This window comes from Sturnus vulgaris, chromosome 4 (assembly GCF_052056855.1).
Source record: "Sturnus vulgaris isolate bStuVul1 chromosome 4, bStuVul1.hap1, whole genome shotgun sequence".
Lineage (NCBI taxonomy): Eukaryota > Metazoa > Chordata > Aves > Passeriformes > Sturnidae > Sturnus > Sturnus vulgaris.
In genome coordinates, this window is record NC_142246.1 from 48,736,977 (window position 1) to 48,759,964 (window position 22,988).

At 40.2% G+C, this 22,988-nt stretch overlaps 1 protein-coding gene and 1 long non-coding RNA gene across 11 annotated transcripts in view; one reads left to right on the plus strand and one right to left on the minus strand.

Moving 5' to 3' along the window:
* Nucleotides 1-320: 320 nt before the first annotated feature.
* On the plus strand, nucleotides 321-7,603 carry LOC148224005 (uncharacterized). The gene is made up of 2 exons (XR_015803300.1): nucleotides 321-6,372; nucleotides 6,874-7,603. It is a non-coding gene; the product is annotated as an uncharacterized LOC148224005 (long non-coding RNA).
* Nucleotides 7,604-7,677: 74 nt separating this feature from the next.
* Nucleotides 7,678-22,988, minus strand: part of NPNT (nephronectin) — a 48,839-nt gene continuing 33,528 nt past the window's right edge. For all 10 annotated transcript variants that reach the window (XM_014878346.2, XM_014878345.2, XM_088163867.1 and 7 more), the window contains 4 exons: nucleotides 15,217-15,312; nucleotides 14,749-14,847; nucleotides 11,058-11,314; nucleotides 7,678-9,556 (listed from right to left, as the gene is read on the minus strand). In XM_014878346.2, coding sequence (XP_014733832.1) covers nucleotides 9,461-9,556; nucleotides 11,058-11,314; nucleotides 14,749-14,847; nucleotides 15,217-15,312 — 548 coding nt within the window. In that variant the 3' untranslated portion in view covers nucleotides 7,678-9,460. The remainder of the gene's footprint in view (nucleotides 9,557-11,057; nucleotides 11,315-14,748; nucleotides 14,848-15,216; nucleotides 15,313-22,988) is intronic.

Here is a 22,988-nt window from a genome sequence, read left to right on the forward strand (position 1 = left end):
GAATTTGGCTCTTTTTTGTTGAAGTCTTTTTCCTGCTCGCCTTCTGAAACTAGGTAGAAGTTGTTGATAATCTTTTGTTGTTTTCTCATCCAGCAATTATTAGCATTTGACTTTAGAGAGCTCTGCAACCCACCACGTTTTTTTCCCTTAACTTTGACATGAAAGAAACAAAGAATCACATTTTGTGATTCTGACATACATGAGAATTGAATATAATTTCTGACTAAATGGATGATGCTGGAATTAATGGGTCAGAATATCAGCTGATGACAAAACAGTGTAGCTTGAACTAAAACCTTTATTGCTGATTTGCTGCCAGCTGAATTGATGTGACTGTACTTTCCTAGCACAGCAGTAGCACTCAGCTTAGCTGTGCTGTCTCTGCAGTGTGAGCTCCAGGAGGGAGGTGACATGGGTGGGCTGTACTGATGGGTGAAGGTCTGACCTACAAATCTCTCACAGTATCTTGTGATCTTATCTCCCTAGGACAGAGGTGGACACACTGAGTAGAGGGAAAAGAGCATTAATGTGCAGGGGAAAAAATCTGAATTTCAAAATCTGCCATTAGCAGTTGTGGCACTCATAGTGTGTCAGTAATTTGGGTTTTGATTTGAAAGAGGCTTTTGTCTAAGGGTGTCTTGGCAGTAGCAGGGGAAGTGTGACAAGATGCAAACCAGAGCCGTGAGGGGTTGCTCCAGAGCTTGCCACATCTTGTGGCCTCACAAACATTGCCTCGGGCAGCTGGAAGGGTGACACATGGCTGCAGACTTGCACTGGCAGGTAGAGAACATGGCAAGAGGCAAAAACTTCCTCATAAGGGTATGTTGTGCTGCCTTTTCTCTTGCCTCAGGCAGCAAAAAGCTGATTTCAGCATTAGGAGGTGGCCAGAAGGCCAGAACGTGTAAAAGGATGGAAAAAAAAGAAACAGGGTCAGGAGCTGGGAGTGAAAGGTTGATTGCTTGGGAGTGCTCTCCCCCAGCATGGACCATGGGCTAGCACAAATAAATTGTGGGTATGAATAGAAAATAGATCCTTACTGAGGAGTTTAATTGAGGGTCCAGACGATGAAATCAGGAAAAAGATATATTTGTCCTAATTTTAATCTTTGTTTATATTTACATAGACTTAGAAAAAAATGTTCTGCATTTTATACCAGAGAACGAATACAGAGGAGAGAGAACAACTAAGTGCTCTGTGTCTCTGCCTGCTATTTTAACAAGAGGTCCTCACCCTGGGTTTGTATCGTCATTAGCTAAGGATTCTGTGCTTTTTTAAAAGTTACTAGCTAGGTCATAAACTCATTTTACTTGTAGTCCCCTGGATGAAGGAAAGAGTATGATTGTTGAAATAATTGATAAATGGCTGATGGTGGTGCCCCTTGGTCCATTTAAAATACTAATCTTTCTTTCTTAGGGTATTGACAGTATTATTACACGGATGGACAAGAGTTCTTCACTTGGCTTTGGTTCACAGTTTATGTTGAAACACTGGCAAAAGATACAAGTTTTTTATTTTCTATTTTTAGTATGCAGAAGGCCCAAGTTGCATGGACTTTTGAAAATATGATGGAGTTTTAGGGCAGGAACTAAGTTGTTTTCCTGCCAGATCGGAGCCGCTGCCTGGGGAAAAAAAACAATAGAGGAAAGGCTACTAAGAGAATAATTTTTTTTCTTTTGACAGCTGGCTAATCTATCTGAATTTGGAAGGTCACAGTCAGAAGGCATAGAAGGAGTAATAATAGCAAAGTGTTTGAGAGAATGCCCTGCTGCTTTATGGCTATTAGGAAAATACCACAGGAATGAATTTTTAAAAATAGCTCAGCATTACAGGCACAAGGGGTGTGACTGTGGCTGCAGGAAAATGTTCTAGTTTCTTTTTTCCTAAAGTCAAAAAAATCCTGTTTGCTTAATATTTATCTCGAGAAGTAAATTGGCCTCTCGTGCCAGAGAAAACACTGTTTGGGTTCAGCAAGTCCTGAGGCAAAGAAACTTTATTATTGTTTGGGCAGGATGTGGAAAATGCTGCCAGGTGCAGTGCTTGATACCTAACTTGAATGTTCCTTGTAGATGGGGAGGCCTAAACTTAAAAGTATGCAGCTGAAGAGCAAGGCTTTGGTAGCCTGTTTTTCCTCAATAGCTCAAAGACCACAGCAGCAGCAGAGAGCTGGAAGATGGAGAGAAAAAGGTGGAGGTCTTGTAACAAACTGGAGGGTAAAATACTTTTGGAGAAAGTCTGAAAGCTTCGTGGGGAGGAAGAGGAAAAGGAAGTGGGGGGGTGTAAGATACAGAAGGTGGGAAGCTGTACCCCACATGATGTGCTGTGGTGAGCACATGCAGCTCCAAAGCACACACACACCACGGCAAGGTAAGAAACACTCTAGTTCTGAGTTTGCAGCCCTGGATGCTTGCTGCTTAATCAAAGACTTGGTCATGTCAGTCCAGTGTGCTCTCAGCATCCCAGCTCCAGGGGCTGCCCTGGCTCTGTGGGCTGTGTGAATTCAGGTGCTTCCATGGACTGCCCAGCTGGGAAGGCTCGGAGGCAAGTGGGAATTCTTCCAGTTTGATTTGAAGAGACTTGGTTTGAATCTGTTCACACCTGGAGGCTCCAGCCCTCACTGAAGCAGGATTGAGTCCTGCCAGGAGTCAGAGCCTCAGCTGGGGCTGGTAGAGAGCAGCTAAACCTCTCCACCAGCACAAAGGGTTCCAATGACTGGAATTCATTGGAGGCAGCTTGAGGAGGCATTTTACAGGTGAGAGTATTTCAAGTGTAGTGTTTATACAAGTGCTGCCATCTCTGTTGAAGAGCTTTTAATACATTGATTTCACTGTGGGCTAGACTGGAAGCTCCGCAGCAAAGTAGTAGTGTCCTGAAATGTGAGGCTCCAAGACCTCTTCCTTTATCATGTCCTCATGCTGCCCTGGTTTGTGTTGGTGCAAATGCAGTGTTTAAAAGTCTTTGAATGTTGGTAACTTTGTTTAGTTGAAGAATCTACTCTGGAGCCCTTACAGTGGTCTGCATATGAGTTAGGAATGAAATGTTGTAGGTAGAAGGAAAAACAGCTGTGGTGCACCATAGAATGTGATAGAGAAGAGAGGGATGTTGAATTTCAATTCTTTCATGTGGGCAAAAGAGATTGTTCATTTGCAGAGACAGGAAAAAAGGGATTTTAAACAATATTTCTTATTTTGAATAAAAACTCCATTTACAGTATCCACTTTGAACTGCTACTTGGATGTTTGTTTCTGGAAAGCATGCAGTGAGTTTCCCAACTGCTTGGCAAGGGACAGGGGCCTGTTAAAAATTAACTAGAAGCTGAGACAAATCACATACAAATAGCTCAGGGAGCGTGGTAAATTCATCAGTGTCTCATGGACTTACTTGTCTCACAGCTGCCCAAGTTCCTTTGTGAAGTGTTTTGGGTTTCTTAGCTTTGAGATGCCCTGTCCAGCAATTCCTTCAGGAGACAATGTCAGAAGCATTTCTTTGAGCAGCATTTTAACATCTCACCTGGCTCAGGTGGTGAAAAAGAGACAGGTGAAAAAGGTCCAGGCTTTTGGAAGTCAAAGAACTGTTAATAAAGTTTCTCCCCTGCAATAATGCTGGAAAATGGAAGCTTTTAATTTGTTACTGCTTTGAACTAGCTGCTGTTGCAGGTTAGGCTGGTTGACCTGAGTCTCTGTGGCTGAGTGTCAAGATGACAGTGTGTGGCAGGAGAATATGCGAGTTCAAAGTGAATGGCACTTACCTACTCTGGGTGCATGATATAAGCATTTGCTCATTTCTCTTATCTGTCACGTGGGTGAGTTTATTCACCTTTCTTACAGCAGTATGAAAAAGGGTGTGGAGAGGTGCACAGAGAAAATTACTACTCATCCCTTGAATGTGTTCAGGATGCTCACAAGCAGCCTGACCCCCTCAACTGGTGGGCAAGGCTTGAACCACTGGAGCAGCCTGTGCCTGTTCTGCTGCAGCTCTGTGCACTTCCCTTATGAGTGCAAGATGTTTTTCTTCCCCAAAGGGAGTTGCTGCCACTGAAACATGAAGCAGAGATTGTCTGTATTGAGTGTCAGGACACAGACACCATTCCAAGGATATTTTTAATAGCAAGGTTTGAAAATCCCCCTCACATATAATATTTTACATGCTGCAGGATTACCTTGTAGTTGCTATTGGCAGCCTCATGTGGTTTGGAGATGCTGTGTTCCCAGGCTGTTCCAGTCAGACTGGCTGTTGGAAAACTCACAAATCTTCGTCGCTTCAGGGCCAGAAATGGAGTCCAGTTGTTTTGCAGTTGTGTACTGTTGAGTGCAAATTGCAGGATTTCTTGCATTTCCCATTTGTGCCTCCTGTAGTTTCATATGTAACTGCTTCTTGCAGTGTCCCAATTCCAATCTGTCTGCTGCATGCTCAGGATGTTGCCTTATTTGGGGGGGGTTGTGTGGTTTATTACCTGCAGACTCAGACCCAGTTGCAGTACACAGGATTTCAGCTGGAGCAGCAAGTGCAGAGGGTGGTACAGAATGGGTCTCCTCTGGTGAGGGTCTCTCTTTAGGGAGCAAGCAGAACTCCGTATCAAGGAAGGAAAAACTCCCTACCTTCATTAGAGCACAAGAAAATTCAGATTTGCCCAGTGTCTATTTAGTAGCCTATCTGATACCCCTGGCAAAACTAGAGAGAAAAGTAAAGAGAGTTCCATGCATTAGGGACCACATGGTCACAGCCAGCCCAGAGAGGGGTAGTCATCGTTTGTGTTTCCTGCAATGCCTAGCACACTCTTTGGACAAAGTGGTACCCTGGGAGGGGATGGCTGAATGAAAGATGAAGAACAGTGTTATGAAGAACTTGTGTGAGAGGCTGTGGGCTGGAGCTCTGTGACTGAGCTGTAGTTGAATCCTTACAATTCCTGTCTAGCTCTCTAACTGGCAGTGTAATCCCATCAAAGGCCATATGGTGATGAAGGCATTCCTTGATGTACTATATACTTTCTCTGCCTGTTTTTTGTATTAATGTAATATCTTTTCAAGCCTTTCACAATCTTTATTTGGCAAGTAAATTACTCTGAAAAGACCTAGCAGCGGAGTTCACAGTGAATTTCATAGTGAGTGTGCCAGGGCTGTTTGCTAATACACAGATAAGCTGCCAGAATGCCGCGGTCTCCTAACCCCCTACAAAACTACTTGATGTACCTTGTGAGTAATTAAACATCACTCAGGTCCAAGAGGTAACCCTCAGTAGTAGAGTTCACCCAACTATAATATCTTTAAAACCAGTGGCATATGACAGGAACGTGACTGAATTGCTCACAGTTTAATGACCCCTCCAACTATGCAGTAGGGGTGCCTGGTTCCTATGCAAACTGATGTGCACCATAGAGTTGTAGGCTTTATTACTAGTGAGCAGTTCCAGTGGCTTCAAACCCTGTGTATTTACAAATGGCTAAAGGAATCCTCTAGACTATTAGCAAGAACCATGCAGACTTGAGAGAGAACACTCAGCATTGGAACACGGAAACTTTGAAGAGTACCAACAACTTTGGTCTTCCAACTGATCTAGGAAGTTGAAGTAAGATGACAACATTCTTTGAGACAACTCAGAACTTCAGAGGGGTGGAAGTCAAAGTGTCTCTCTTGGACACCCCTCTGAATTCCCCTTAATCAAATTTCTTGCAGTCATTTTCCTAGTTTAAAACATAACTGGCACTGCTCACTACTTATTTGCACTTAGTTCTCTATTCATATTGTGCTGGATGTCAGTATGGTCTTTGCTGAGGATTCTGGTGGTGTCAGCACCAGCTGAGGTGGCATGCATTGCATGAGCTCCTAAACGAGGAGCTCTTGCTTTTGTACTAGACTTGAACCCAGGGGTGCGAGAATAAAAGTCAATTTTCATGGGAAGGCTTTTTTTCCTGTTCTTTGCTGTTCAAGGACACTGGTACTGAACTGGAGTGTATGCATGCCACAGTAACCCTGCTTCACACATAAGGGAATTCTGTCTTGAGCCAATCTGATAGAGGAAAAATTCTGCTGAGTCCACTTCTATAATTTTTTTACCTAAAATAGGGGCAGCACAAAAGGCAAGCAAAAAGGTGATGTGGTCGCCTGTTTCTGCTGGGGCACAGTGGTATCAAAACAGTGATGGTGTCTTCCTGAAATTCCTTGACAGTGTCAATCTCAAATTTTAGCTCTGATGTTGCATAGAGATGCAGTAAAATTGTTCTCTGAGTACACACTATACTTTGTCTTTCCAGGTGTTTGTCAAACTTGAAATTAATATAATATCAAGAGTATTCAGGATAAGCCTGAAATGAGAACATGGGCTGCTGAAATGCATGGCAAGTTAAATCCTGGGAGAAAAGTGTGGCCTGAAAAGAAGGTAAAAATTCAAAGTATTATGTTAAAAAAATTACTGGGAAAGTGCTGTAGTAACTCGTGGTCAGAGGAAAGCAGGATTTGGCTGTGTCACAGCCTTATCCTGTGTGCCTGATGGATCTTGGCTTCCTTGCTCAAACACTGAATACAGGTTTGGAAGAGGTCACACAAGTGCAGAGGGAGAAATGTGACTTGATTAATTTTGGACTTACAATCCTGAAAATTTATGTGGGGCTGATTTCTGAAATCTAGAGGTGGTTCAGTCTGTACTGTTGAAAACTCGCCTTTACGCTCCCTGATGGTCTTTGGTTGTTGGTATTTTAAATAAATGAAGCATTACAAACATTCCAAATGCATTTCCTCATGTATTGCTAGGTCTGCTTGATACAGTAGGTGGGGTCTGAGGAAGGAATCTCCTCAAGCTTTGAAAGTTAATGCAGAGATCTTTCAAATCATTGCTGAAACTTACCACTGAAATGTTTTGCATTTCTTTCTAACGTTGCAGGTTTACACCAATTATTCAACTTCTTGTTTTGTTTCTAATTGATGTAGAAAATCTTAAGTCATAAAACACTGTGCAACTACAGGATGTCAGAATAAAACAGCAGGTAAGAAAGCATTTTAAACACCAGGAAAACTTCTATAATTTAGAGATTGAGAGATGGATCTATATAAACAAAAATTTGCATTGTATTTAACTGGACCTCACTTGCTAATTATTAACTCTGTATATGTAACATTCATAATTAAAATTTTAAAGACAGCTATAGTTTCATAAAACAGAGACCTGAATCCTCTCCCTGTCACCTGAGCAGTTACTGCTGTCTATCTTCTGAATTGGTTCAGATTCTGGGTTCTAGGGACCATTTGTAAAAATAGCAAAAAACTCTTGACAGTCTTGCATCAACAGGGGTTCCATTTTAACCAGGGACTCCTGATCCCAGAAAGCTGTTGTAATGTGATGAACAAGACTAAAATGTGTTAATCTTATATTCCTTGGCATCTAACAGCAGTTTGTGCTGGTTGAATCACAGTGAGGAACTACGGTAGCTGTTCCTTATAAAATGGACATCTAATATTCTAGAAACTCTTAAATTACCTGTGAAACTTCTCTTAAAGTTAAGTTGAAAACTGTCATTCTTCCTTCTGAATAATAAATATAGTGCTCTCTTCATATGATAGTGAAATCTATTTTGATTTTTAAAACTGGTAATAAAAGCTATTTCACTCTGGAATTGTCATCTTTTGTTTCATTTCACTGCAATGAAAACTGAGACTTTCAATCTAGAAATGAAAAGAAGATTCCCAATTAGTAGCAAGTAACAGTCTCTTTTACTGATTACTTTAAAATAAGGACAAGGTATTTCCACTATTCACAGATATTTCTGACATATCACAAAGTAACATAAGAGAAAAATATCATATTCATATTTGAAGCAAAATAGTTTAATGTTTACAAACACATTGCTTTCTTCCTTTTCAAAATGTTTGCTGATACAGTTTTGCAGGAGACTCTGTGTTTGGTCACATACATTTCTGCTCTACACACCATGTTTTGTCCTAGAGGATGAATGGGAAAAATATTTTCAGACTGGTATTTTGTCAGGAACATGGATTTAGAATATTACCTCTAATGTTCTTCCAAATTTGTGTCTGTGAACTTTGTACAAGACTGAAAGTGCTATGCAGCTGACATTTATTTCACACTGTATTTACATTCAAAAGAACTGAGATCTATTTTTGTTTAAGCTTTAAGGCTGCACCACTAACAGCATTTTACCAATCTCTTGTCATTTTCTTAAATGTTACAATTGCTTTGTGAATTTTATAATTGCTAGCAGTGATGATGATGCCCACTTTAAAAATTCCAAACCAAACAGAAGAATTCCCTGGGAAACTGCACAGCACACATGATACATAACTATAAAATTAGTCCAAAGTTTTGATAAATACTTAGTTCCCACTAGAGAAGTTTTTCTAGTTCTAAAGAATAAAATGCTTATTATATACAGAAGGTTGGATGGAGTATGGACATTTGGCAAAGACCACTCGAGGCATTTCACTGTTGGAATTGTTTGCACATTGTTAATGCAGCTGCCCTTTTTCCTCGTGTGTAGGCTTGTGCCACCTGTGGGAAAGGATCATTCCTGGCATTTGTCAACGGCCTCAACCTTACAAAATACAAGTTCATCTTCTCCTGGCTGCTCAGTCTTCAGCTGAACCAGGAGCTACTTCCTAGACCTTGTGAGCTTGACACAAACTTGTACAGCATTTTCAGATGCCAGTTTCCATCAGGTGAGCCTTTGGTCTTTTGCCCTCAGGACTTTACAACATGAAAAACTCCACCAGCTTTTTCAATGAGCACCATTAACTGACTTTGAAAATTTTGCATGACCAGCAGTATTGAAGAAGATGCTGAACTCCTGTCTAGTACAAAAAAAGTACAGCTGCCAATTACCCTGCAACTACAGCCTGTAAGTACTAAAAACATAAATATGTTAACCATACGCATATACACAAAACACAGCATAGCAATATTACAGGATGCAATGCCTAATCTATATAATTGGTTTTGGTTAATGTAAATGCAACAGCAAAATAAATGCTATTTCATATATGAAAAACCTTTCTTCAAAGGTCAGTGGCAGTAAGCCAAAGTTCAGGTCCAAGCTTTCACTAATCCAATGTGACACACAAATTAATCAATGAAAGATAGCACTATGGGATGATAATGGCTGTCAGTTAACACTGAAACTTTGAGATGGAGCTTCCTTTTGCTACCATTTGTAATTAATTCTTCCTTTTTCACAAGTGCTCTTTTTGTGAATACTCACCAGACAACAAAGTTATTACATAGAAAATATGGTTTACGGGTAAGAATTAAAAGAAAGAACCAGCCTGAGATTGGATTTCCTCAATCCTGAGAGGCGCTCTCCATGTGTTTAAGTGAAATTTCCATGAGATTGCCCTTAGCAGACCACTAAGAAGTTGCTCTCCCACTTTTTATTCTTTTCCACGCAGTTCTGTTTCAAGGTTTGGTAGGAATTGCATAAGAAGGGCAAGAGGAAATGACTGCTGGTCCATTGTCTTGGCTAATGCTCTTCAGAGCAGCGTCCTCTCCTCAAGACTACATCATCTAGACCAATATCCCCAGTTCTTCCTTTCCCTTTCTCACCTCTGAAAATAACCTAGAAAGAGAAATAGAACCATTTGAGTGGGGGATAAAAAAAGAAGTTACATAGAGATAATTCCTTAAAAAGTGTGATGGATTCTGGTCTTCATTCAAATTCTCCTCAGGTTTCCAGTAGGGCCCTCCAAAATCACTATCATTTCATTGCTTTTGGATTTTAATTAGCTAGAAAATAAAACTTCCACATTTCTTCCTGATTTCTCTTCGGCAGAGGCCTTCCCTGCTTACTTAAGAGTTTTCTCTCACTCCCTGATCTTTGGATAAGTGTCCCAGTGGTTTAGGTCAGCACCCCTGGCTGCCCATGCTGGCTGGAAAAGATGCCAAACTCAAGTGTGGCATGAGGCAGCTCCTGGCTGTGGTAAAATGGATAGCAGTCCATGCTGACAGCTACTGCCAGGGGGTCAGGAGAGGCAGGGGACAGTGCAAAGGGGGACTGCCAGAAGTGATAAATTTAGGAAAAAAAGGGTAAGAATGTAGCAGTGTGTTGTTCACCTGTTACAAATGTCCTCATTCTCAGTCTGAGATTCATTTACAGCTAACAAAGTCAGGTGTCTTTGCTACTGTTGCTGAGGTAAATTTTTTAGGAAATTATCTGTTGTAATTACAACCTTAATATTAATTTTAGAGCTAGACACTGTGTATATCTTGTAACCTGCTCTCATCATGAACATTATTCTGTGATTCTGTCATTATGATGTGTGAGCTTTTCAGAACATCCCAAATTAAGTCAGAGTAAAACAGGACCTGAAATACCCAAGCCACTTCTTCAGATCTGAAATAAAAACTACCTTCAGAGGTTGAAGAATAACACTGAGCTTCTGATAAGAGTTAACAGTTTCTAAAATTTCCAGGTATTAAAAGATTCCCCATGGCACTTCAGGCAGCTTCTTTTGATTGCACTAAACCATTTTGTGTTATGGGCATTGTTAGGTCATATTTCACCTCCTTGGCCTGATCAGCTGCAGGTATGCTAAAGGGCATAAAACCACATATGATCGCACATGTAATCTCCCTTCATTACCAAAAATTACTTATTTTCAATATCTTTGCCCTGGTTTAGCCAGTTACTAATCCACAGGGGATGATTCATTCTATTCCATGGCACTGTATTTTTCAAAGCATTAGTCATAAGGAAGCTTGATACAGGCTTTTTTTTGAAACCTCTGTAAAGTATGCCTCTGTCCATGAGGCTGCTCTTTCCTAGGTTGTGATTCCCTTTAAATGGGCTGTACCAGGTAGCTCAGGAAATGACACAATAGCCTGTACTATGAGTCTATTTCTGTAGCTGGGATTTCTCTTCTTTTGTGTATAAAACTATTTTTTAAAAATGCACAATAACTCATCTGTGAGAGCTGTTGTTCCATCGGCAGAGATCAAAGTACTAAAACGGAGAGAAACTGAACCCAGAAGATGAACACTGCAGTGCTGCACTATTGAAGACCAAAGTCTTCAGCTTTTCATGCAAAAACCCAAAAAGAAACACAATCATCAGTACTTACACTCTTGATGCCTAGTCCTCGTAAAGTAATGTGTGTCTGTCTCCAGCCATGGCCACCATTTCTTCCCCAAACAGCTGGACCGTGAGCACCATTCTTCCTTACAAAGGCTTGGAGGGCACCAGAATGCAGCCCAGACACCTTATGCCTAAAGGACAGGCACAAGTCTCCAGCCTGAGCCATGTGCCCCAATGGCAGGATAAGATGTGCTACTCTTCCTTCTTTGCCCTTGGCATCAGAGATGGTAAGGTACTGTCCTCCTGCAGTGGAAAAAGCAATTAGTTGGGGGGATTTGTTTGGTTTTTTTAACACTACTAGATTGCAGGACGAAATGAGTTATTAAAAATAAATAAAGGGGTCCACAAGGTCCAGAAAGGATAAAATAAGGCATATAGAACCAGAACTAGTGCATCTGCCTCCTACAGGGTTAAGATTTATAGCGCTGCTCTTCTCTGTACATTAATACCAGGCTGGGTGTTGCCCATCTAATTTCTTTTTGGCAAAGTACACAATACCTCTCTCAAAAGCTAAAACCTCATGAATTCTGTCATTTCTGACAACCCCTTGGTCACTGCATGATTTTAAACCCACAGTGATGTTGAAGCAACTGTGCAAATTTATGTACCTTTAAAGCTGCAATGTTTTGCTAGTGGACAGATAACAGAAACCAGAATAAATGTTATCATGTAATTGAGCTATGGCTCTGTCCCTTTCCTTTTGTTTGGGAAACTGTGTTAACAGGGTAAGTCTCAAAGCATATCCATTTGCAACCCTGATAGCCTCTTTTATTTAACTGTAATTTAAACTCTTAATCTGGATTAGATAGAGAAAGCAAGAAGCAGTAATGATTTCCACATGGCTGTTAACCCCAAATTCCAACAGTAGGAAGTTGTCAGTGAACATACATACTCAATCAAAATCCAATTATTTACTTCATACATGATATAAGAGATAAGGTGCCTTCTAGAAAACACTCTGAACATGAGAAGCTAAGGATCTCAGGTATGGCAACATCCATTAAACCTAAAAAGAACAAAGGCACCTTCCACATCAACACTCAGAACTACACTAAATGAGATTACACATCTTGGAGAAAACCCAGATTTATACAAGTTGTTTGTACTTTTCATTAAAACTTTTGCAAGGGGGTAAAACCTTTGATATCTGAAATTGCCAAAGAGAAAAAGGTTCAACAAAAACCCCAAAAACCTTATCTTACACTCAATCTAAGAATATTTTTTCATCATGGGATCAGATTTTACAGGGTTTTTTTTTAATTAAAAAATGCCACCTCTACCTTAAGTTCATTAAGAAAGTGGCATTTTTAGGCTCCATAGTTAAAACCAAAGATTTAGAAATATTTGTTTGTAATATTACAAACATACACAGTTAAACAGGATAGAAAAATATTTTTTGTCTCCGTGCTACTACTCAAACAGAGCATTATTTTTTAAAAGCTTCTCTTTGAAAGTCACAGTGATTTCCCTCAAAAGCTGTAAGATTTAATTACAATGTACCAGGGCTTGTCACAGACTTAAAAGGAAAGCCAACCTTGTCTCCAATTCACTACTTCTACATAAGTTTTTAAATTCTTTGGTCTGAATGAGATTTAACAAAGCAAAGTATTATGCTGCTGTCTGGGCCCCTAGATCACCATTTAGCCATGAAGTGGGACCCATCTGTCCAAGAATCTGTTAAAGCCTCTTGGTAGGTATTTTCTCAGGGAGTTAGGGTTTTTTTTCTTTTTTAATACATTGCTTTTGCAGCAAAGTCACTAATTGCTAAAATAAGCATAATAGAGTTTAAGTAACTGTACCTGTTTGCTGAAGATACAATTATACCACTATGAAAGTACTGACTTATTAAGTTCATAGTTTTCAAATAGTTACTGTGGCTGAATCCAATCAATAGGAAACAGATTTAGGTAAGCACAAAGCAAACATATCTGTAGGCAAGCCCCTACAGGAAAAGGTCCCCTCAAATCAGCATTTTTTGCATGCAAGATAAGCTTATAATGCTTCAGCACAGCTCCTTTCGAAATGCAGATTCTGACAAACCAATACATAGCAAACTTTGCAAGGTGAAAGCAAGCAGTCAGGAACAAGCTGTGAAAATAAATCCTTCCAACAAGATGTTCCAAAATGAAGGGGTGGGTGGGTGGGTGACTTTAAGGGACTAGTTTTAACAGGTTATGTCAACAGCAGCAGAACATACACAGGAAATAAAAAGCTGAGCTTGTCCCTGACTACTAGGAAGCAATGCAGAGAGAGTCTGACAAAAAAGAACCAGTTAAAAATCACAGTTATTTGTTCTTAAAAATCATAGCTCTGGAATTTAGTATGTAATAACAACAACTTTTGAGTATGGATAATGAATATGCTTTAAGTGACTGACTTTAAAAAAATGGATTTTTGAAAAAAAGGTATTAATTATGTGTATTTTTTTTAAGTGCCACTCTGCAGGCAAGAGACAGCCGCCTGCTTTTTCATCTGCAGGAGTAAGGAGCTCTGCTCTCCCAGTCATTCCCAAGGCTTTTCAAGCTCCACGGGAGCTCCTGAAGTACTAGAGTAGCCTGTTTGGGGGACTCCTGCCCAGGCAGTGAAGACAGCACTGCCACAGAGCCAGCCAAGCAGCCTGGAAAAGGTGCCAGATCACCTGCTGCGGTGGCAAATGACTGCCCCACCAGTGGCAGCTTAAGGCCAGAGAGCTCTGGCAGGGTGGTGCATGAGGAAAATGGCTCTCGGTGCTCTCACCCTCCCTCATCTTAACCTGCACCATTGTCCCGCCTGAGAGCGTGCTTCCTTCCGCAGGCTGCCATCCCTACATAATGTGAGCTTTGTGCACTTCAAAGGCTGCTCCTTGGGGATGAAGTAATCCCATCATTACAGGGAGCCAGGGATGTGTGTCTAATCCCCGGCACTGTCGGGTAGGCACTACTGGGGGAAGGGTAGGCAGGCAAGGGCAGCAACTCTCAGTGCCGCGCCAAAATCAATAGGGGACAAAATACATCCCACTTCCTGGGACAACAGAGGTGGGAGACAGGAAAGGGCTGTTCCTGTGGGAGACCACCAGTGCTGGTGCCAGTCTCCTGTCCTGCAAAGAGCTACTACACACTCCTCTCTAATGCCTGGTGTAATGTCAGTTTTTATTATCCCAAATAATCCCATTTTCAGAAGCCTCCGTGTTTCAGCATTTAACATGTTACTTTACATTTTTCCTCCATACAGACTGATTTTATCAAATTCTACTCCAAGCTACAGCAATCAGAGATTGAACTAGAACATTATATCTAGCAGCAAAACAAAGACTATTTCCAGTACTTCCTATAGTTTTGCTAGTGATAGGAAATAACTATGTTTACATGGTAGTTTGAAAAATAAGCTTTGTTTCACCATGAAAGTTGTTCCCTAGTCCACATTTTTTTCAGATTACTTTAAGACAAACTTGGTGACTACATTCACTATTCCTATTTTAAAAATGTCAGCTATGATAAAAGAGTAAATTTTCAATTGCTCTTTCACATTGGGAAGCCTCAATTTTACTTTTTATACAGAAGAGAGGCATCGGTGTGAAACATATCCCAGAACTAAAGAGAACAGAAGCTGTGTAATTTGTCCTCAAGGAGGAACTGTCATCAACCTCAAGCCTGGGTGGTTCTTCAACTGCAGGATGTGATTGTACAGAGATCACTTACCTGATGCATCTCTCACTGGCTCCCAGTGCAAGTCATCATCTTTGTCCTTGATCCACCCACACAGTCCACTGTCAAAATCACAGCTGTGCACCAGGACACCTGGCAGAACAGAGCAGGAGGTCACAAAAAAACCCAGAAGTGATTCAGGTTGTTTTGGTTTTCAATTCCCCATGTGGCTGACAGTAGCAAGTAAGTATGAAAACTAAATGTAGAAGGAGTCCTAGGAAAAGAATCTGCAAAAACACTAAACAATCAAAAGGACCCTTGTATTAGCAGTTCATACTATTCTGTGCTGAATTTTTTGGGAAATAAAAGTGAAAGATTCACATAGGCAAAGGATTGATTTTACATGGTTTTATAAAGCATAGTTTAAAAGAGTGGCATAAGATTCCTGAAGAGTGCATAAACCCCCAAGAAATCTCAAAAAATCATAAACCCTAGATGCTGAATAGGAGACATGGTCTTTACCTGGGTCATCGTTTGCTTCAAATTCATCAGCTGTAATCCCTCTTTCAATTTCAAGTATTTCAAACAGATTATTGCTGACTCCAGGCTGGCGTGGAACTGTGAGAAAAAAATGAATGAGATAAGGAAATAGGTCACTAACTAGCTTTATCTCTAACAACAACCAGTAGAGCAGCTCTGGGAATTGTGCTTTTCTTGGAGATTCCAGTATATTTAATTATATTCGACACGAAGACTCAAACTTTATGCCTACGTGATTTATGATTTGTGTTGCAACATTTACCTAAGCACTGTCAAAAGTGATTCCAAATCTCCTGAAGGCCCTTTGAATGAAAGCTCCTTTTTAACCAGGGGGAAAAGCATTAACCTTGAAGCACACTATTCCTCTCCAAGTGCATTTTCAGAGATGGTGGTTTCTCAGTAAAATAAAGCCACATGAAAGTCCTCACTCAAACCTTCCACAGATGTTTATAGGAGAACCTCGACATGAGGCAGCATTAGAAGAGGTCCCATGTGCACTTAACCTTTGAAATACAACTGAAGGTTCATCCATCTGTCTGCAAAGGATTAGAGCTCCCAAAACAATTATCAGGGTTGTACTGGGAGTTGAGAAGGAGGAGCTCTAGTGGAAGCTGGAATTCAACTGTAATTATACTTTTTGCTTTCCAGCACAGGCAGCTGCAAGGAGAAGGAACAGCTCTTGGTGATTGAGAGGCCCAGAGGTTATTGGACATTCAGTGTTCAGGACAACCTGAAATTTATGAGGTCTTTGTGGGAGTGACAGCAGCCAAAGGCAGGTGGCTACAAAGACTCCCGTGTATTTCTGAAGATGCTGTGCCAGTATGTCTTGGTTTCAGATAGATTTCTTGACTGATGGACATCTGTCAGCTAGAGATAAACAGATTGCACTGAAGAGAGCTGTCTTGGAAAATTCCTCTTTTAGAGGCAGGTCTAATGCATAATTCATAACAGTAGTAATGTGTTTCAGACAGGTCCTCAGATTTTATAGGCACCTCTGACACCTAAGATATTTGTAAGGGTCTTACCTATTAAAAACTTGACATGTTTTCCATTTGCAGTGCTAAAGTAGCTATTAATGTCTCTATAGAACAAATGAGAACAAGAAGAATTAAGATAACTGAAAGGACTGTTGTTTTCAGAAAATCAAACCAAAGGTTAACAAGGAACTTCTTTTGCACTAGGTCAACATGAAAATAGCACTGCTGCAAGAGCTCCTCTAAAGCCAAAAGACCAAAAATTTAAAGAAAAGTTGAAATTAGTACAAAATAAGCAAACTCCAATGTATTTTTAAAGTACTATTCTAGGCTAGAGGTCTTGGAAAAAAATTTTATACAATGAAAACAAACAGTTAAAAAGCTCAGAATCTGTAGGAAACCAATGAACTCCTAAATATAATAGTCATTATTTGAATCATTAAGTCTCCCTTTTTTTGTTTTCTTTTTAATCCTTTGCAGATTATGTCTATTTGCAGTCCAGGATATTAATGCTCAAAACAGCTTCAGACTTAAGGCTGACTTGGGTATTAGAGGACTGTTAATTTTTAAAGATACTTGATTGTAAATAGTATTTTTGCTGCTTCATTTCTTTCACCTGGGCTCTTTTGCTTACATGATTAAAACCCTTGAGATTGAGCATGAAAGAAACCTTACAAATGTACACAGTCCACACAACCTAGGCCAGTAATTGCCTTGCAGTACATCTATGCACAGATATTATATTCAGGCATATAAATCCATTGTTCACCCTGAATTATGTGGGTGAGGCAGTAGAACAAGCCCATCTATGCTGCACACCCAGGGAGCAATGCTTTGCTTTTCCTCACCTCAGACTGTGCCAAGGGAAGAAGACACTGTTTGCTTTCTATGCCGTGGACAACAAGCCAGCAATTTGCTTCAGAACTGCTGAGCACAGCACAGCAGGCACCAAAGGCTCAGACCACAGACAGGCTCAAAGGCAGGTAATTACAAGGTTCCAAATGAGCACGGTGGCAAAGAGCATGGAGGAAATTCTCTGCCATGCTCTAAGGTTTGTAGGATACCCAGGGGTCACAGTTTTAAGGTACATGTCCTGTGCACCCTCTTCCCAGTCTGTCATAGTCCTTGTTTGTGGAAAATACTGAAAAAAATATTAGGAACTTATCCTATAAACAACTTCAGTTTACTTCTTCAAGTACCATTTCTAATGCACTCATGTTTTCTACAAACATGAGTTACATTTGTGCACACATACAAGAATTGTCCAAATTCAAGTTGATATATCTGCCTACAATCAAAGCCCTGCAAAAATATTTTTTAAAAAATTCCCTCAGAGTGCCTTCCAAACTCTTTTTCATGAATTTCTAGAAGAATGTTAATACAGTCACTTCAGTGCTTGGACCTAATTACAGAAATGTGCACTCAATTTCAAACAAGGGTTACCATAAGAGATGCAGGACTCTAAATATGACCCATGTGGACACTTCTTTTTGTCACGACAACCAGTATATTGAGTGGCAATCGTGGGAGAAAGTATTTGATACAATTATTTTCTGCAAACTTTCCAAGCCCTTTCTGTGTACTTTATATAGTGTATCAGTGTACTTTTCACTTCAATGGTTTGATAAAGCTTGTTAAATAGAAACTTGGCGTCCTTTACCTGGAGAATTTTATAAACTCTGAGTGAGCCAACACTACCATGTTCCCAAAGTTCATGAGCTAACTTCTTCATAGATGCATAAAGCTGGAGGGAAATACTAAAGAAATTTTATTATTAAATAAGAGCGATTTCTTTTCAGATTTTTTAACCTTTGGGAAAACAATAGAGCTTTTTTTGATTCACTTGCTAATTGCTGAGATGGGGAGTATAAGAAAGCAGATGTATATATATTAGCTTATTTGCAATAAACTAAATAATTGCTGGTTTGGTGTTACAAAACCAAAACATGGAGTGTAACTTCATGTTATTAGTAATTGTTATTAATAATGCAGTTCTCTGGCTTAGAGAAAAAAAACTGGTTTTGCACTGTAAGTGCAATTCCACTCCACACAGTAATCATGACAAAGCTTCCCATTCGCTAAAAACAACAAAAAAGGACAAAGATATTTTGACTGAATTTTTTCGACTGAAAGCCGTTAAATCCCACTTGCAAAATAATTCCCCAAGTGATGAGATCTCACACACAACTAGTAGAAAACAGCTAAAATTAATGGCAGTCCAGAGGTCAGTCAAACTGAGAAAACAAGAATAAGTCCTGTTTTCCTCCAAGGAAGATTTTGATATACGCTGGGCTAAAAAGAAGAGGTAATAGAGAGGTACATTTGTACATTTCATCCTTTTGTTCAGACACCCACAGTGTCCAAGATATGTTTCTTAAAACTCTACAGATTCAAATTCTGCAGTAAGAATTATTTCAGGAAGTTCTTTCATGGACTGTGCACCTCTCTCCAGCACTATTTATGTATGAGGGGAAACACAACTGTGTCAGCATGCCACCACTCTGACGTCCAATTGTGAATTTCTCAGGCAGTTACAAGGCTCATTAAGTTTTACCAAAATCAAGCATCTTGGTATTTATCTTTGCATAAGGTTTTCTGCAAAGTGACCTGTCTGCTTTTGTATGAACATCCATTCAGGAGGCGCAGAGTGCCAACTGATTTTCAGGAAAACACAGCTAAAACAAGGAGTGTACATAAGCTTGCATATCAGATCTGGGGACAAAACTTGCTGGAAGGTTGATTGAGGGTGAGACTTGTAAGACTCCTAGATTTCATGACTGAACTCCAGAGTACCAACAGGAACAAAGCACCTATCATAAATGCTTAAACATAAAGACAAATACAGTTTAAAAGGTGCCAGAACAGTGAAGACAAATTAAACGCTGTTGTAAAATAATGCTACTCTAATAATATCAAGGAATAACAAACGTCTATTCTTTGATTTTATTATTTCCCTTTTTTCAACAGCCTCAAGGATCACAAAACTGCACTTACAGCACTAAGGACTTTACAGTAACTGAAAGGAAGAAAAGAAAAAAATCCAGTTTTAATCCAATCTTTACATTTTTTAATAACTGTTATGAGAAACATTTCCTAACTCCAATCTTTTCGGCACCACTAAGGGCTAAGAAGGAAAACTACTGAACTGTCTTTTAATACAGATAAGGGGGTTTGTTCTTGCTATGCTGATATCTATTATTATACTTTATGCTTTTAGTGCTTATCATCCAGATCCCAATAGTAGCAGTAATTCAGTTTTATTGAGAAGTTTGTTCTATTTGTTAGGGACTTATAACTAGACAAGATTCCTCTGTACTTCACTGTAGTTTGTATCAGTCCTGAAATAGTTAAATATTAAGCTGTCACTGCATTCCTCTCTCATTGCCATTCCCCCCCCCCCATATCCATATCAGGAGAAGATTATCCTTGGTGCCAGATTCCACTGTCTGCATCTGACTAAGTGGTTCAAATGCCAAGTGTAGGAATTCCATGTTAAAAAATATAAATTTTTTGTTCTCTAGAAAAGCAGCTCCCCAAAGTCACTACAGCCTTTTTAGAAAAGGGGTCTTTACCCCTTATCTAAAGAAAAGCAACAACCCAATACCTTTCAAAAACTGCAAAGGCATTTAAATAACATTATCACCATTTTTACCATTTGTGCTCTTTGTCACTGTTGAACAGAGCAATTTCTCTGGTCCTCAGCTCATTTCAAGTTAAGCAGCACATTCAAGAGAGCTCTGAAGTGAAATCCTAGGTAAAGTTTACTCAGTATGTGGAACAGAAGGTCAAATAACAACCAAGGGAGAAAATAGGGTGCAAGGAGTCACCAAGGGTACCCCAGGAAAACATTACTTACAAAAAACTAGAATTTGAGAGATGCTTGGAGAAAAAAAAGTACATTTGTCCCAGCATGTTTCCTCTCCTGATGTGGACCAATCCTAGAGCACCAGGATTTGCAATATTTGGTCTAGGACATCTGTGCAGCAGCCAATGGTCCCTTTGCCATGGATTGCCTGACAGAAGTATCACCCTTTCAGTAGCAGAGCAAAGCAGTGCTGCTTCCTCCAAGTCTGGCTAAGGCTGCAGAGCCACATGAGAAAAAAAGGAAGGGAAATGTCCGCGCATCACAAGATAACGTAGCTGAAAACACAACTTTTAGGTCTTTAGCAAATGCTGATAGCTGGGAGCACAGAACTGCCAGTGGTTGCTGGGTACAGTGCTCTCTATGCTGGGTTTTGCCCACCCCTGTGTGATAAAACACTACCTTTTGTGACTCTTTGAAATACAACAACCCTTGGAGACACAGGAGGAAGCAGCCACCTAAGAGGACACAAATTCTTTTGAAGATTTATAAAACTGAAGTTGTGGATCCAACATCGATTTTCTCCTCTGTTTTCCAAGAAAATAAGAATTGCTGCCTATATTCTCTAGTAGGAAACAAAGAAAGGCAGCAATAGCAAGGCTTTTTCTTCTCTTTCCAGGCAGGCATATGGGGACCACAGTGCAAATTAATTTTTGAGAATTGGCTTCTTTGCTGCCTGAACTGGAGAGCAGTTGATGTGGGGAAATGAACCTAAAGAAGCTCAGTATAAGCAAAACAAAAATAACTCATATCCACAACCCAGGAATATTGCAAAAATGTCTGATGTAGGTGAGACTAAAACAGAAACAGATTTAAAGAAGCTGAAGGAAATAGTTCAAAACTCCTCTTCCCTAAGGAAATATAGGAGCAAGTGAAAAATCCACAAAGGTTTTTGGAGGTGGGCAGGGTTTGGCACATCCATATAGCAGCTAAGAAGCAAGTCAAAGGTTAGCTAAATGTTACTAGTTATTTCAGTTTGAAATCCTTAATTGACTAACCACCATGGCTGTTAACATTGTGTCTGGCTGCGAGGAATTATTTTGGAGAGGCACCGGCTTACACTTGGTGGGAGTGCTGCCATCCTGAGCTCACAGTGCCCCACACTGAGCAGCTACAGCCAAACAGAGCCAGGCACTGCTCCCACATGCCTGGAGCAGGGGCAGGACTGGCCAGGAGGAACCTGAAACTCAGCCCACCCTGCACACACCATCTGTAAGCTAATGTGAAAGGGCTTCAGCTAATGCACCTCACCTCACACTTGCCATGGGGCCAAGTGCACTCGTGCAGCCAAGTCTGCAGCCCAGTTAATGCCCAGGAATGCAGCACCTGGCAGAATGTGCTCATGCTGCTGAACCCCTGGTGTGATGGCATCTGGAGATGTTCAAGTATCTCTGTGTTATTCTTAAAAATGCAGTCCTGAGGAGAGGCAGACCCCCACTCTGTGCATCCCACTGTAGTAATGTATGTGGGCTATAACTTTTCTACCTACTTTTCTAAATGTCACACATGAGGAAATGTAAGTTCTGCTCTTCCCCACACACTCCTGCAGTAACAGGATTCAACAGGTGAAGAAACACTGTAGTCTACAAGCAATGCTTTCTTTGAGAAAGCAGCACGTTGTTATGAAATGGAAGTGTTTTGCCCTCAACGGTAGGTGTCAAATCCTTAACAAATGCTTTTGTGCACTCCCAACACAAACATTTTTAGATAGAAAGTAGGAGAGGACTCCAGTGACCACTACCTAGATGATATTTTCAAACAGTCCAGAAGAGAAAAGAGAGGAAAACAGAGCAGAAAGCAGAGTAGAAAGGAGAAAAAAAGACACCAGCTTCATTAAAGATCACACTACTAGCGTCATCTGGAGTGCAAGTGGAGTATGCTTTCAGTCACACAGTTAGATCACACACATACGTGTATCAACTATGTGTCTAGCAGGGAATCAAAATAAATTATATGGGATTGAAGACAGACATCTGTTGACCTAATCTGAGGACTGTGTGTCCCTGTATTACCTGCTGAGGTCAGGAACAGCTGGTGCTTGACCCGTTTCAGTCCTGGTGTGCTGTGCACTGAAGCCTTTGAAGCTGTGTATGCATATCACAAACCTCAGAGTGTGGCAGCTGACCTAATATAATACTTGATGAACACTTTGCAAAGGTCCTGTATTTGTTATATGTACTATAATGTAAGGTGCAGTCAGACCAAGCCAAACTTAAAAGGCTTTTACTTTCCTATTTTCCAAACTCCTGTATCTGAAGCACATGTATTGAAAGCATTAGCTTCAAAATCCCTCTAGGGACAATACAGGAAGACCAATTGTAAATAATGAGCTTTACACAGAGGATTGTTATGACTTCATGAAAATAGCTGAAAACTATCCCTCTGCTTTAGTATTCCAGAGAACACTTGCAACTTGAGAGAGACACCTGGAAAGCACAATGCTGGTGTCTACAACAATTTCCACAAAACTACATTTTAAAATGTTGGTTCCCATTACAGTAAGCTTCATAGATCTTTATTATATTTCCTTTTAGGATTTCATTTAAATATATCTCCATATTTTTAACTGAATATGAAGCCAAAGGTACACTCTACTAAGCAGTACCAGGATTTGTCTTCTAGTTTTTGTCAGCTTCACTCTCTATTTTCTAACTGTCTACAACACATAAAATGTCACAGGGAAAACTCTTCTACAAGGAACAAAATATTTCACTGAGTAATGACCTAGAACAACAAAGCCCAAAAAATTAATTCACAGATGCCAAAGCAATCAGAAAAAACCTCGCACACTGCTTGTGCACCTGCTCTGAGACAGCAAACTTTTCCTCCTACTACACTGCTTCAGCAGCTTTATTGTACAACAAGCTGAAGAGCTGATCCAACACACCCTCCCGTCTCTAAAATTAGCCGCAGAACTA